Source organism: Mastomys coucha, unplaced genomic scaffold (genome assembly GCF_008632895.1).
Source record: "Mastomys coucha isolate ucsf_1 unplaced genomic scaffold, UCSF_Mcou_1 pScaffold16, whole genome shotgun sequence".
NCBI classification, from domain to species: Eukaryota; Metazoa; Chordata; class Mammalia; order Rodentia; family Muridae; genus Mastomys; species Mastomys coucha.
In genome coordinates, this window is record NW_022196898.1 from 69671651 (window position 1) to 69688415 (window position 16765).

The 16765-nt window shown below is 41.5% G+C and overlaps 1 protein-coding gene across 2 annotated transcripts in view; it reads left to right on the forward strand.

The window, feature by feature from the left end:
- The window catches only part of Arhgap29 (Rho GTPase activating protein 29), a 62921-nt gene extending 54243 nt beyond the window's left edge, over positions 1-8678 (forward strand). For both annotated transcript variants that reach the window (XM_031375328.1, XM_031375327.1), the window contains exons 19-23: positions 176-313; positions 2153-2385; positions 3601-3931; positions 4411-4519; positions 6490-8678. In XM_031375328.1, the coding sequence (XP_031231188.1) occupies positions 176-313; positions 2153-2385; positions 3601-3931; positions 4411-4519; positions 6490-7385 (1707 nt within the window). In that variant the 3' untranslated portion in view covers positions 7386-8678. The remainder of the gene's footprint in view (positions 1-175; positions 314-2152; positions 2386-3600; positions 3932-4410; positions 4520-6489) is intronic.
- Positions 8679-16765: the final 8087 nt, after the last annotated feature.

The window sequence follows — 16765 nt, forward strand, 5'->3', positions numbered from 1 at the left end:
TGTCAGTTTGTAATAGCTGATTTTATTCCAATTTATTTATTTGTTTATTTTTAAATGTTTGCCCCAGCTATGTTTTTTCTGCAATACTAAAAATAAGTGAAGTAGGCACGTCTGGCATGTTTAGATTTCTGTAATGGCCTTTTGAACTAAAGCAGAATTTGTTTCTCTATTCAAGGGAATTTATCGTGTTTGTGGAAACAAAATAAAAACTGAAAAACTGTGCCAAGCTTTGGAAAATGGGATGCACTTAGTAGACATTTCAGAATTCAGTTCACAGGACATCTGTGATGTCTTGAAATTATACCTGCGGCAGGTAAAATTTTTGTTTTTGTAACCAACCAATCACCATATTTGATACAGTAGAAATGTGATTTGTATTTTGTTTTTCAGTTCATAACCTTTGTACATATACATTTTTATTGATATAGACCACACTGACAAGTACAAATAAGTCAGACATACAGTTAAAAACATAAAATAATAATAATAGTAGTAATAATAATAATAATAAAAACACTGGTTTCTCATTTCACAGTAAAAGGACACAGAATATTACTCTACCTTACAAAAGACCTCCTCTGGGTGTCTCTCCAAGTCACAGCCTCCTGACTCCATGTGGGAGTTCTTTCCTAACCATGCAAAGGAATAAATATTTTCCTAGGCATAGAGAAGTAACTAACATGAAGTGTTTGTATTAAATTGTAGAAACTTAACTTGAAAGTGTAGTTTAGCTTTTTAAGGAAAGGCCAGTTTGAACTGTTTTACAAGCAGAGCATTGTTTGGATCAGTTTGATTTTTGTCTTCCCTGATATTTCAAAATATCAATAATTTTAGGTGGTCGGTGGGAAACTTTTAAAGTACATGCTTGGGACAATAAGCAGAGCTATCCTGTAAGCTGGGTATACTAGAAAGCTAACATGAATATGGTCAGGAAGTAGGCCACCCTAGATTGTCTTTTTCCGTGCTCAGTATTGGATCAATAGTTTGCATTAACATGTTCACAAAAGCTATATCTCTGGGGTAAAGTAAGCGGCCTTAGGCGGAAGCTCATGGTTATGTAATAAGAATTTAGCACAGTGTGGTGAAACAGGTACAAAAGCTACTTGGGTCATGCCCAAATGGTGTCCTGTTCTTGGGTGAAATTAAAGAAATAGTAGCTAAGAGAGTAGAGCTGGTAGTCCTGACCATGGCAGTCTGGGTCCTTTTGTCTATTTATATAGCTGTTGTCTTGGAGTTTCTTTTTTACTGTGAAGAAAATATTTCCTATCTTTGTTTCTGTCTTTTTTCTGTTTTGTTCATGTCTAATCCTTGAACAAAGTAGACCTTTCATCTGTAAATGTTTTTATTTCCTTGGAAGAGCATAGATAGTAAGTGCCTGTAACTTTTGCTCTGAGTGCTTGGCAGCCTGTGCTGGCTCTGTGGTCTCCTCTCTCTCTCTCTCTCTCTCTCTCTCTCTGTTCGTTCTCCTGCTCCGCCTGTCCTGCAGCACTTTCTAGGAGATTCACTCAGCCTTTTCTCTTCCCACTGCTGGAAACTTCGATGTCCTTAGGGCCACTCTTTAATTTCTGCAAACTCTGTTGGCCTGCTCCTGCTAATTCATCTGACGTCATCTGTATTGGTGGATATGTTTTCATTGTGCTAACATTGGGATCATAATGAATAGAACTATAAACATAGATGAGCATTTTGAAATCTCTTGTGGAACTTCTAGGTTTAGAGTTTTATTGTCTGTGAGTTTACTGTTTTAATTTATAACAATGATTTCAGATTAACTTAATAGGTCATGCCTATAGCAAACATATACATCTAAATTTTTTTTTATATATATGTATGGTTGTCTGCATGTATATCTGTACCACATGTACGCATGTGGTACCCAGGGAGGCCAGATTCTTAACAAATCATCTAGATCTGGAGTTCCAGGCAGTTGTGTCATATGGGTGCTGGGAATGGAACTTGGGTCCTCTAGAAAAGCAACCAATGCTCTTAACCACTGCGCCATCTCTCCAGCTCCAAACATACATAGTTAAAGACCTGCTTTAAGTCTTGTTAACCTAAAAGGACATGGTGAATCATTGAGTAGCTGTGAATAAAAGTTAACATTAGCAGGGGGGAAAAAGAATATATTCACAATATAATTTTATTTCTTTAGCTTCCAGAACCATTTATTTTATTCAGATTGTACAAGGAATTTATAGACCTTGCAAAAGAGATACAACATGTAAATGAAGAACAAGAGGCAAAAAAAGATAGCCCTAAAGACAAAAAACACCCTCATGTGAGCATCGAAATCAACCGCATCCTTCTGAGGAGCAAGGACCTGCTGCGACAGCTGCCAGCGTCCAATCTCAACAGTCTTCATTACCTCATAGTACATCTGAAGAGGTAAGAGTTTTTATACATAGAGCCTCTTTTAGTGGCTAAGTCTGGTTTTGTTAAATAAAATACAGCACTTTTACCATTTTTAGTGTATTTTTAGTTTTACCATTTTTAGTGTAGCGGTGTTAAGTACATTCATGTATTTTTTTTAATGGATTTCATTTTTCATAAGGGTAGAGGAAGAGAGCAAATGCATGTTTGGGAACCCAATAACATCCTCAGATGTGTCCTGTGAGCCTGCCTCTAGTGGAGAAACAGGGTGTCTGTGTCGTCTGTGCGCTCACAAATCTGCATACATGCATAGCATGGCACTATTTTGTTCAATGGGTTTTTATAGCATATGAGGGAAGATGGGTTAAGTTAGTGAAAGCAGCCTCAAGTCAAACTCAGTAGTGATTTCGTAGTCCAAGAATGCCTAGAAGAGCATTCCAGGCAGGGGGATAGCAAGCACAGATGGGTAAGAGCAGTTCATATTCAGGAAATAAGGTATTGTGCTTAGGCTACGCTACAGCACGCACAGTGGGACCTGAAACGATATTGCATACTTGACAGCTGACTTTACCATCTTACTTCTGTATGCACTAAAGATTTTTGAGCCAGGAATTTTACATGCTCAAATTTGCCTCTTACATCTTTCTGACAAAGACAAGGACAATGGGCTGGAGGGGAGGTCTTTTCTAAAATTCTCCATGAGTAGTCATAGAAACAAAAGGTGATAAGAGCTGGAAGTAAAGGAGGTGGGAGAGCAACAGTGTAGACGGAGGCCAGGGACTCACCTGGGCTGGAGCGGTAGCCTGCTTAGAGGAGACTGACAGTAGTATTCCATTTCCATTATAAAGACCTGGAACTCTATACAGAAGTAATCTTTAAGGGTCTCTCTTTGTTTCTGCTGGGAAAATGTCAGTAATTCCTTCTACTTGGTTTTTATCCTAATACAAAAATATGACTAAATCAAATTTGGCATGTGGTCAAAATTTTAATCAAATAAGGTATGTATTTTTCTTAGGCCTCTCTCTCAACTTGACCCTTGACTGTTTCGTAGACTTTTGTACCCTGTGTGTATTCAGGCAGCCAACATGGTCCCTCAGGTGCCTCCTATGTGCCAGGCTCTGACTGGAAAAATTGGATGGAAATATGAATCTATTCTTTGCAGCCCATAGTAAACTACACTGAAGAGCTTTAATAGCCAAGTCTCATAAAGCTTTGTGTTCTGCCCTGCAGAGTGGTGGACCATGCAGAAGAGAACAAGATGAATTCTAAGAACTTGGGGGTGATATTTGGACCAACTCTCGTTAGGCCGAGGCCTACAACGGCTCCTGTCACCATCTCGTCCCTTGCTGAATATTCCAGTCAGGCACGATTAGTAGAGTTCCTTATTACGTACTCACAGAAGATCTTCGATGGGTCCCTCCAGCCTCAAGCTGTTGTTCCAGCTAACGCAGGTGCTGTTGCGCCTCAGGTTGATCAAGGGTATCTTCCAAAACCTCTGTTATCACCAGATGAAAGAGACGTAGACCATCCTATGAAACCACTCTTCTTTTCTTCAAAGGAAGTAAGTTGTTTGTTGTTAATTTGTATGTGTATATGTGCGTGTGCATGTGCATGCATGCACACAAATGACAAGACAGGCTTGTACTTGCCATGGCACTTGCGTAGAAGTCATTGGACGACTTTAGGGAGTTGATTTTTCACCTCCACCGTGCTGAGTCCGGGTCTGTCTTGTTCCTGTGTGGTGTGATCCAGGCTAACTGGTTCAGAAGCTTCTGAGAAAGTCCAAGGTATATGCCCCACTGCAGAAGCTCTAGGATTACACATGCATGCTGCTCCGTCCGTCTGTCTGTCTGTCTGGGGATCATACTTGGGTTGTCAGTCTTTGTCAACAGCACCTTTAATGACTGAGCAAAGTGTTGACTGGTACAGAACTGTGTCAGAACTGTATGATGTTTATGTCAGTAATTTAATGGTCTTGCAACTCCTTCTTTTGAAATGTGCTTTGTGTATACAAGTGTGAAAATTCTCTTCCGTTAACAGGATATCCGTACTACAGATTGTGAGAGCAAAACTTTTGAATTAAGTACATCTTATGAAGAATCAGAACGCAGACAAAATGCGTTGGGAAAATGCGATGCTTCTCTCCTCGGTGAGTAGCCATACGAAAAAAGCTGGGTACAGAAGTAACACTTGATAAGTGAACTGGTTAAAGGCCAAGTGTGTGCACTGGGTTCAATCCTCAGTACTGCGACAGTCTGAGAGAGAAAGAGTACTAAAAGTTATTCAGATGGGGTTTGAATCCAGTTCGGTCTGGTTTATAAATTATCTTTTGTTTTTTACTACCTCATAAAATTAGGTTCCTAATTAGAAATAGTAATAAACATAATTTGAAGATTTTTTTAGTATGTATTGTATAGAACTATTGATAGTTCTGGGAACTTTTTTTGTTAGGATATTTAGACCAACACACTCAGACCTGTGTATTCTTCTGTGACAGGTGAAGGCAGGTAGAGACAGTGCAGGGCCTATCCAGTGCAGATCAGGGTCAAGAACTGACTAGGGCCCCAGCAGCTGGCTGCAGAGCCCACACTGGCTTGTACTATGCTAGCAACTCTTCTTGCAGCACTGAAGGAAGGTGTGTCCTTTGGGTCTTGCAGGCCAACTGCAGTGAGTCAGATCCTTAGAGTATGGGAATGTGGGGAAGAACCCAGGGAAGTAGATTATAGGAACATTTTTTGGAGCCCGGGGGAGAAAGGTCATCTGGTAACTGGAGAGATGGCTCATTGTTGAAGAGTGCTTGCTAAATTGACCTGAATTTAGTTCTGAACGCCACTCAACAGCTGTCTATAGATAGCTCCAGAGGAATCCAGTACCTCTAGTCTCTGAGAGTACTTGTGCCATGTGCACAGAGAAAGACATTTAATAAATAAACAGGTTAGCGGTGCAAGGTGAATGAGGGGTCAGATGAGATGATGGCTGACAAGTGATGCTCGTGGTCGCCTGTATGCACACACACCATACCCGGGAATCGGGGAGGAGATCAGACCTCTGAGCAGATGCTTCCAGCTGCTAGTCAGAATCAGAACAGTGTCAGGGTGCCAAATATCTGATCCTTCTCAACAGCAAGGAGCTGGGGCTCGAGGGCAGGACCTCTGCAGGAATTGGGGTTTCTTGAGTAAATGTAGCCAAAAAGAAGAAGAAGGAAAAAGGAAAAAACAAGACAATATGGGGAGCTGAGGACTCGAGGTGAGGGTGTGGCCATGGAAAGGGGCTGATGGAGAGAGAGGAGAATAGATCTGGAAGCACCCAGCACCAGAAATGACAGTACTTTACTTAAAGCTCAGCCCAGCCGAGCAACTGGGGTGAGTGCCCCTCTCACTGTGGGCTAAATGTGGCTAAAATCCAGATCCTACATTCTTGGTGTTCAGGGCACGTCTGCATTTAGTTGGCTGGAGGTGGTGTCATTTTTCTGAGTTAACTCACTAATGTCTGCCTGTTGACTTTTATTTTTTTTTATTTACTTCATATCCTGATTACTGCCCCTCTCAGCTCCCCTTCTATATCCCCTCCCCCCTCAATCCTTTTCCCCTTCTCTGAGAGAATGGAGGCCCCCCTGGGTTTCCCCGACTTTGGCACATCAAGCAAGACTAGGCACTTCTGTCACTGAAGCCAGACGAGAAGATAGCCAAGTTAGGAGAGCAGATTCCACAGACAGGCAACAGCTTTTGGGCTAGCCCCTGCGCCCATTGTTCCTGATCCACGTGAAGACCAAGCTGCACATCTGCTGCATGTGAACAGGGGAGAGAGGCAGATGACATTTTTGACCTAGGAAACACTTGTTCATGGGGAGCATATTTAAAAAAATTTACTAGACAAGCAAGTTTTGTACTTTGTTCTGTTTTTAACTCATTTGTAAAATGTTTTGTGGTTGTGGTTTCTTGCATAAATTTATGCAAAAATTAAATGAACTTTTAAATTCCAACTGTATCTTTAAAGAACAGCTAAGTCTTCTGCATAGACAGTACTGTGTTGGGGACATTTATAGAATCCTTCTGGTACCCAGTGTCTGTCTGTCCTGCTCAGATTCTAGTGTTTATCATGTACAACTTTCTTTTTCAGACAACAAAGGACATTTGCTTTTTGACCAAGAGCTTGAGTCAGCATCCCAAAAGGTGGAAGATGTTTGTAAAAGCCCCAAGCTGCTGCTTCTGAAATCTGATAGGGCAGCAAACAGTGTGCAGAGACATACCCCAAGGACCAAGATGAGGCCGGTGAGCTTGCCTGTAGACCGGCTGCTGCTGCTTGCCAGTTCTCCTACTGAGAGAAGCAACAGGAACATAGACTCAGACAAGTTTGGCAAGAACACTGCCTTTGAGGGGCTTCATAGAAAGGACAACTCAAACACTAGTTGCTCCAAAGTTAATGGCTTTGACCAGCACAATGTACAGAAATCCTGGGACAAACACTATGACCGGAACAGTTTTACTGCCACGACTACAGTGGTTGTTCCCAGTGCCTACCCCGAGAAGGGGTTGACAGTAAACACTGGGACTAACAGGGACCACTCCTGCCGTGCTGCCCAGCCCAGTAAAGCACATGCAGAGCCAGCCAGGTCTGTGGGAGACGTGTCAGAGCGCAGGTCCTCTGACTCCTGCCCCGCTGCTGCTGTCAGAGCACCCAGAACACTGCAGCCCCAGCACTGGACAACATTTTACAAACCACCTAATCCCACCTTCAACATCAGGGCCACTGAGGAAAAAAGGGCAGCACCCTCAGCAGCTGTGCCTCCTGTCCTGGGGAGCGTGCCCCAAGGGCACGCTCCCCAGATCCATGTGACAAAATCAGACCCAGACTCAGAGGCCGCATTGGCCTGTCCTGCGCAGACAACTGGTCAACCTAAAGAGAGCTCTGAGGAGCCTGGCCTGCCTGAGGGGACTCCAACCTGCCAGAGACCACGACTAAAACGAATGCAGCAGTTTGAAGACCTTGAAGATGAAATCCCACAGTTTGTGTAGGATTGTCAAAATTTAGATTTTTCTGTTTTATTTTGTTCTGTGGTGTCATTTTGTGAGAGGAATGTTTGGACAGGGCCCTTTTGTATAGGATTGCCAAAGCTGTTTGTCAGTGTGTTGTTTGTTGATCATGTGGGATGGGAGAGTGTTCTGACAAGGCTCCGTTTATGCCTCACTGTAATGATCTTTGAAGTTGTAAAGAAAAATGGGTGGGTTTGTGTTTTGTAGAGTTGATTTTTCCTGAAAAATGATCCATTTAAATGCATCACTGATACATGATACAGTTTTTAGCAGTAGGTGCAAGTCAGGAAAATCAGCTTTAGTGTGGAGAGTGAGACCAAGTGCATATTTATAAAGGATTTCTGAACACAAGTGCCTGGCAGGTAGGTGTTCATGTGCTGTGGTTCCTCACAGTTTCATAGGGCATCTTTGACCATTTGTGCTTTTGTAATTGTAAGTCAGCTTTTATTTTTCAATTGGAAACTCACCTTTTAATATTTACATAATGGCCAAAGGGTTTAAACACCAATCTGTATTTAATTAATTTTAATTGCCATTTTTACATATGGCAGTTAAATTGTACCCCCAAAATGCACTTAAACCTGAACTGTGTAGTTCAGTTACCTCTTATTTGATTTAATAGGGGCTGGGGGCGGGGGTTGTTTTGTTTTATCCCTTAGTCTCGTCTGTATAAAGTCTTGTTTCCAACAGTTCTGAACACATTTTATACAGTGGTCCAGGAAAGATGCTATTTTCAGAAGTTTTTAAATTCAGTACATTTCCTCTTTTTACTACCTGGGTTTGTTTGAACTGTTTCTTTTATAAGAAATGTTTTGACGTATGGATCATTTTATATTCTTTTTCTACCTGACTTTCGACCATTGAAAATGTATAGTTCTTTCAAATGGAGTGAAGATTTATTTAAGTTGATCCCAAGGGTACACGTCAGTAAACCTCGTGTTTAGACCGGATCTGTTTTGTTTAAAAAGCAAACTAACAACATAGTTTTCAGAACTTGTGCATTCCTGTTACTCTCTGCATCATTGTCTAAAATAGGATGTAAAGGGACAACAAATACAGTAGCCTTTTGTATGTGTGAATTATATTATGCTTTTGTATGACCTTGTTATATTTGATAAATATATGTATATATTCACTTCTTAAATTATTTCAGGTTCTTATGGCTTCTCTGACAATAAGTTGTCTCTTAAGTTGTGATCTTCAGTGTAATTAACCATTATCTTAGCTCTTAGGATCATGCATCCCTTAACTATTACATGGAATGTTTTGTGATAAGTTGTGTTGGAGTCTCTATGCCATTAAGAACTAGGAAGAAGGGGCTGGAGAGATGGCTTAGTGGTTGAGTACTGACTGCTCTTCCTAAAGTCCTAAGTTCAAATCCCAGCAACCACATGGTAGCTCACGACCATCTGTAATGAGATCTCCTCTTCTGGGGTGCCTGAAGACAGCTACAGTGTACTTATATATAGCAATAAATAAACCTTTTTTAAAAAAGAAGAAAAAAAACTAGGAAGAAATTAACCAGCCTTTTCATGATGAAGCTTATAAACACTCTATTGCTGTGAGAACCTAAAATGAAATCAGCAAACATTATTGAGCCCCTTCTATATGATACAGACGTAACAAAGTTTCTACATATACTTTCATAGCAACTGTAGTGGGTGGGTGGGCCTGCTGTTATACCCCTGCCACTAATGGAGGAGAGACTTCTGTAACATACTCCCACGTTCCACAGGCGTCACCGGCAGAATTAATATAAAACACAGGGCTCTCTGATTTTGATGGTTGGTGTTCATAGCGACTGTGTGATAGTACTAAGTACCATGGGTGAATGAGTAATAACCAATGCCCCTCTAAAAATGTTCACTGTGAAGTAAGATCACTGCGTGAACTATTTCTGCATGTGTGGTTCAGGAACAGTAAGTACATTCACATTGTTATTTGGTGTGCATAATTCACCGTCTTTACTACCTCCTCACCATCCCATAGACGGTTTGTGGTTTTAACTCCAGCTTGAGTATGCAGAGACAGCCTGGCTGATGAATATATTGTGGCATAAAGCTGCCTCTGGTCCGCACTTACCAAATGACAGTTCCACTTGTAGATCTTTCTAACTGTAGGGTTTCCTGGCTCTTTCCCAGCCTATGGGTGCCCTCTTTTCCCCGAGTTGTAAGCAAGCTTCTCAGAAGGAGCTGCCGTTTCTAGAGTGCCCACAGTATCTACTGTGCCTGCTACCCAATAACAGTGGCAGCTGCCCACGGGGAGTTAGGGACTCCTCATTGACTGGGAACTGGTGTGAGCAAGGGAGAAGGGCAGAAGCTAGGAGAACACCAGAAAGCTTTATGGAAATTTCTGGCAAGCAGTTGTAAAAAGCTGACCATACCTCCCAAAACAGGCTTAGCCAAACTTGTGGTTACTTTAAATAACTTTAGATGTGCCATAGTTGAGTTTTATTTCTTTTCGGGGTTTTTTTTTTTTTTTTTTTTTTTTTTTTTTTTTTTTTACTTTGGCAGCACTGTTCAAAGCTGTCATTACATTGCAGCATTTTGGTTTTTATCAAGACAGGGTTTCTCTGTGTAGCCCTGGCTGTCCTGGAACTCCATCTGGCCTCCAACTCAAAGATCTGCCTGCCTCTGCCTCCCAAGTGCTGGGATTAAAGGCATGCGCCGCCACCGCCCAGAGGACATTACAGTATTATAGAGCAGTGGTGGCAGCTGCTCTATATTACTAAGTAAGTTATTCTCCATGTAATTTTGGTTTTCTCTCTCCTAAAGAAAGGAAATAATTTTTGTGCATTGATGTGGTTAGATGTGTATATGATTCAGTTAAGATACATAGTCTAGCTGGCGAGATGGCCCAATGGGTAAGAACACCTACTGTTCTTCCGAAGGTCCTGAGTTCAAATCCCAGCAACTACATGGTGGCTCACAACCATCTGTAAGACGAAACAGTGTACTTACATATAATAATAAATAAATCTTTGAAAAAAAAAAAGATACATAGTCTAGCAAAGTTCTGTGTTCACAGTTGGTGTACAGAAGTCAGTTAAATTCCTGTAAACCAGCAACGAACAGAAGTAAAAGTTTTCAGGGCTTCATTTCTTCAATAGAATTCAAATTGAAGCCGGGCAGTGGTGACACACCTGCACTTGGGAGGCAGAGGCAGGCAGATTTCTGAGTTTGAGTGCACTGGTCTATAAGAGTGAGTTCCAGGACGGCCAGGGCTACACAGAGAAACCCTGTCTTGGGAAAGAAAAAAAAATGTTCAAGAGAGAAATTTTTAGATCATGTAGAGTCTTTTATACAGACTCAGTAATATATCTAAATTGGAAAACTTTTTTTTTTTTTTTTTTTTTTTTTTTTTTTTTTTTTTTTTTTTTTTTTTTTTTTTTTTTTTTTTTTTTTTTTTTTTTTTTTTTTTTTTTTTTGGTTTCTCTGCGTAGCCCTGGCTGTCCTGGAACTCACTCTGTAGATCAGGCTGGCCTCGAACTCAGAAATCCACCTGCCTCTGCCTCCCAAGTGCTGGGATTAAAGGCGGGCGCCACCACTGCCTGGTGGAAACCTCTACTTCTTGTATATAACCATAGTACACCCATTAAATTCAGGATGTTAATATTGTCATAATAGTGATGTCTAATCAATAGTTCAAATTCAAATTTTATTGGTTACCCTCATTAATGTTTCTGTCCATGCCAACAGCCCAATTCCAGACCAAAGGATTTAGTTTCTTTGATCTCCTTCAATCTGGAACAGGTTTTTTGGCATTTGACCTTATGACCTTGACTTAAGGGCCATAGACCAATTTATGTTGTATCAGTCTGGGTTCATATGATGCTCCCTCACACAGAGTCAGGAACACAGGTGCTGTCAAAAACACCGCAGGAATGGTTATGTATATGTCTGTCTAGATTATACCAGGAGATGAATGATATCCACTTGTCCTGGTCCTATTTATTATCTTTGGTCACTTGATGAGGATAATACCCAGGGCGCTTTTCCATTGTAAAGCTAGTAATTAAGAAATACTTCAGTCAGTAAACACTCTTATTGTGTATGTCTGGTAATCTGAGCTCAATCCCTGGGACCCAAGTAAAAATGGAAGTAGAGAAAGAAGCAACTCCACATAGTTGTCTTCTGACCTTCTACCATATGCAAATGAATGCTTGCACATGAACGAATGGCATGCCAATGCATGCTTGCACTCAACAGGTACTCGTCATTTGCAGTAAAAAATGAAAATTTTAAGTACTTTGGGAGTAGATTTCTAGAAACTATACCTGGTTTCCACTGATTTGCCAACGGCTAGTAGTGAGTCCATTGATCAGTCTTGCCTCCATCAGTATTTTTGTTGCCGAATGGTGAGTGTGTGGCTTCGGTGTTGTGCTGTAAGGAAGGTGTCTGCTGTAGTTTTGTTCATCTCCATCAGTAGAGTCTCAGATTCTTTCTTTACAGAACAGATTATGAAAATGTCCTTCATTTCCGTGCAGGGATTTCCTCAGAATTGACTTTTCAAGGTGACTTTTGAATGCCTTTGCCGCCTCATTTATAGGTTTTTTAAAAGGTATGTTGACCATTACATAAGAGTTACATAAAGTCACCTGCCCTTTTCTATTCTCAGACCAAAAATTAAAAATCTCATGCCCCTTTGGATGAAATTTAGGTCTTTGGGTCCTTAATCTAGTCTTTCCATACTTGAAAATCCCTCCTCCCTAGGCATCCCACCTGTGCTAAATCAATCCTCAATGGAGGCTGTATTGCTCCTGACCACACTGATCCCAAGCATGCCAATCAAAACTCTGAGCTTGCTGGGTATAGTAGTGAAGGCAGTGGGAGGCAGCGGCCAGCCTGGTCTACAGAGTGAGGACACAGCCAGGGCTACACGGAGAAACCATGTGTCAAAGACAAAACTTCTGATCTCTACTACATCCTCCTAGACCACACTAACTGACCTGAGTCCTTGACCTCACCAATGTCAGTCCCCAGCACACAGGTGGAAGAGAGGAAAGTTCACAGTCTTTGAAAAATAAGCAATTACTGAATATTGACTTGATTGCAGAGAGCTTTTTAGTGAAAGCCCTATGTGGTTTGAAAATCAACCAGTGTGATGACTTTGCCAGTTTAAAATTAACATTTAAAAAAAAAGAAAACCGTGAAGACTTAGTCACGTTTCCAGGTTGAGAGTTTTCTTTTGGGTTTCATCTTTGGCATTTTACATAAATAACTCTTGAGCAGTAGGAATACCTCACAAGAAAAACTTGCCTCCGCTTCTGGATGTGTTCCTGTGCACTTGTCATGGCATTTTAAGTTTTCCTATGTGAAAAAGAATGCTAGGTGTTAGCTTTTTGTTACTGTGACAAAATGCCCGAGACAGACAAGGAAGTAAAAGTTTGAGCTCTTGGTTTCAGGGGTTTCAGTTTATGGTTGGCAGGCTTCACTGTGCTAGGTGTGAGCTGAGACATATTCTCACAGCAGGCCCTTCCTCTTCTGTTCCCCACCACTTCCTAATAGACTGATGAGCTATAGAGCTGTCAGTGAATGAGAATCTCCATGATCCAGTCACCTCTGAACAAGGCCGCATTGGGGAGCAAGCCTTCAACACAACCTTTGGGAGACTCAGGTCCCAACCATAACAGTATCACTAGACTCGAAGCCTTTTATTGTCTAGGCAGTCCTGGGTGGTAAGCGAATGCTGCTCTGAGCTGTAGAGATCAGGTAAGTCTTAGTAGTAGTTGTAGGCACTCAGTGGTTTTCAATTTTACTAACACTGCAACCCTTTAATACAGTTCCTCATGTTGTAGTGACTCCCCCCTGCCATAAAATTCTTTCATTGCTACTTCGTAACTACAAATTTATGAATTGTAAATATTTTTTGAGCTAGAGGTTTACCAAGGGAGTCATGACTCCAGGTGGAGAGCCCATGGCACAGAGCTGGCTACCATAGTTGCGCTGCTAAGTTCTCTTATTTCTTATTGCACTCATAAAAAAGCAAACAGACTTTGTAGTTATTTAATAGTTTTGAGACAGGCTTAACCGCCTTTTCACACAAGCAAATCCACAACAAATGGCTCACTAAAGTCTGTATAGCTAGCAAAAAGTAAATTCAGGTGTCTTTGGTATAAATTGTTTCATTTCTAAAACTTGATCTTTCTTTTTAGAGCAAAGGCAGCTCCCAGTCATCCTTGAAGACAACTTTTCTTTCTAGTTGCTAGGACACTGAAATTAGGGTACATCCCAACTCTGAGCTCACTTTTAGTGTGTGCATAGAAAAAATGCAAATTTTCATCTAAAATATCTAAGTTTTTCTGAGTCACAGTGAGTTGGACAGGTTATCTCAACCAGAAAACACGACAGATGACAGACTTAATAAGCCAACCCCTTCATTCTGTCCCCAAAGAATAGTTTGGGAAGCAAGGCTAATAGGCCTTAAGAGATTTAAGCACAGACCAAGATGCTAAGGGTGTGTTTAGCTTTTGCTCACAAGAAAAGGGTTAGCAATCCAAGTGACCAAAAGAAAAAAAGAGCCCTAAGTAAGCCGCTCTCTTTGGGATAAGCGATGTAAATTAGTTTTTTTTAGGAACACAACAGGAATTAGTGACCCATTGTGAATGTAAAACTGGGATGGTTAAGAGAAAAGAGGGCTTGTCTTGGAAGCCTGGAATGCAATAGCTTTCTCCAAGGCAATAAATGATGCCTGTTGCAGTTGCACTTGCCTGTAATCCCAGCGAGTCACGAGCCTAAAACAGGAGCGCGTCTCATCAGTGGAAATAGTCAGGAGCCAGCAAGAACTCCACTTGGGGAAAAGAAGTGAAAGCAAAAGATTAAAACTGAATTCTTTACGGAAAATAATTCTAGGCAGAAATACAGAAAAGCAGGAAAGAATGAAGACTTCTATAGAAAAACATAGATGCAGTAAACATTGATTGGAATTTGATGTTGAATTCTAGCACATGACAACTGTGGTGGTTTGAATAGGAATGGCCCCATTAGAGTCTGACCTTTGAATGCTTGGCCCATAGGGAGTGGCAAGATTAGGAGGTGTGATCCTACTGGAGGAAGTACGTCACTGTGGGGGGGTGTGCTCTGGCATCTCAGAAGCTCTCCCTTCGTGCTACCTGCTGATCAAGAAGTCCCAGCTCCCTCTCTAACACTGTCTGCTTGCACACTATTATGCTTTCCACCATGACAATCATGGATTAAACCTCTAAAACTGTAAGCCAGCTCCAAATAGATGTTTTAGAGTTGCCATGGTCACGGTGTCAGTTCACAGCAATAGAAACCCAAACGAAGACAGAAATTGGTACCAGAGAGTAGGGTATTATTGTGATAGGGCCTGACCATGCTTGCGTTTGTAGGAATGTGGACTTTTGGGACTTGGGATCAGAAAAGCAGTTGAATGTTGTAAGTAGGGCTTAGTGGGCCATCCTATTAGGAACATGGAAGACAATGGTGCTGAGGGCCATTTGAAGCATGGGGGCCTGGGTCAAGAGGTTTCAGAGGAGAATTTTAGTGTATGGTCTAGAGACTGTTCTTGGGATAGTTTGGTGAAGAACGTGGCTGCTTTTTGTCCCTGTCTGAAAGTCTGCCTGAGGCTAAAGGGAAGAGTTTTGGGTTAATTCCATTGTCAGAGGGAAATCTCAAAACAACCTAGAATTGATTGTCCTGTGGTTATTAAAGTTCACTCTGGTGAAGATTTATAATGAAAAGAAGCAAGCTGAGTAAGTAAAAATGTACAGATTGAGGAGAAAGTGGCACCAGGAAGTGGAATGTCATAAATGATGCCGGTATTCCCAGCTAGTCACGAGCCTGAACCAGGAGGATATTGTCAGTGGAAGAATTCAAGGCTGGTGGTGTATTTTAGCCAGAACTAAGTCCCGAGTTCAAGGAGATAAACAGATTAAAGAAGAGCCTGATATTAAAAGGAATAACAGGAGTGGTGAGCTCAGGGCAAGACCTCACTCTAACAGCAGCTTCCAACTTATGAAAAGGAATTGAAGAACGGTTCCGTTTGAGGTGTGAGGCACTCCTTTAATCTGTACTCGGAAGGTAGAGGCTGGCAGATCTTCTAAATTCAAGGCCAACCTGGTCTACAGAGATAGTTCCAGGACAGGCAAGTTTAGGCAGTGAAGGCATAAAAAAGAGAAAGCTGGAAGAAGATGTACTACGAGGGGGCCATGTTCCAGCCCATCAAACAGCAGAACTAGGCAACATCAACCACATGGTTCTGGCTTTAGAGTCAAGGATAGAAGAAAGGGGTTATGGAATCTCGCTCTGCAACTAAGGAACACACCTAAGGCCAGGCATGTGGCAGGGTGTCTCTGCACGACCTAGAGAAGCCATCATGTGAAGCTGTCAAAGTGAACCCTTGGAGAACCCAAGATGTTGGAGATGCCAGAGTCGTGAAATACCTGCCCAAGAAAGCTGCTGACAGAGTGGAACCAGCCCAAGAGAGAGAAGTGTATTGCCATAAAAGAAGCTGAAAGGAGTTGGAGAACTGTAAAGTTCTTTGACATGGGGATGCAGACTTTGGAGTTTGCCCATCTAGTTTTCATTCTTGCGTTGGTCCCATGTTTCCTCGCTATGGTCCCTCTCCTCCCTCTTGGAATGGTGATGGATATTATATACCATTGTATGTTGGAAGTCTGTGAGCTCCTCTTTCATATTTAAAAAAGAAAAATCAAAGCTTGTGTTGTAATATTTCAAAAGTTGAAATAGGGGCTGGAGAGATGGCTCAGTGGTTAAGAGCACTGACGGCTCTTCCAGAGGTCCTGAGTTCAATTCCCAGCAACCACATGGTGGCTCACAACCATCTGTAATGAGATCTGATGCCCTCTTCTGGTGTGTCTGAAGAGAACTACAAGTGTACTCATATACATAAAATAAATAAATCTTAAAAAAAAAAAAAGTTGAAATAGGAGAAATTAAGTTCTCCTGTTGTAATAGAAAGTTGAGGACTTCGATTTAGGCAGGATTACTTGTAAGGACTTTAATTTAGGCGGGATTACTTGGGTAATCCAAAAGAAGGCAAGATCAAAGGGAAAAAAATAGAACAGAAATAGTGGGATGGTAGAGAAAACCGCACCTAAATGACTGATTGAACCCAAGTTTTGTAAATACTCCAATAACCTAAGCTTATTGGACTAGAGAGGGGTAAAAACCTTACATACTTCCTGTTTATAAGAGGCCCTCTAGATAAAGGTGCCCAGGAAATGAAAGGCCAGGGAGATGTGGGGTACAACTACTAAGACACATTCCACTGTACCAGTATCATGTAAGCCAACCTTTAAATGAAGCACATCATCACAGTCCCATAAATCTAAATAACACTTTCTCAACGTATGAGGCAAGGAAGACAGCGAGAGGAAA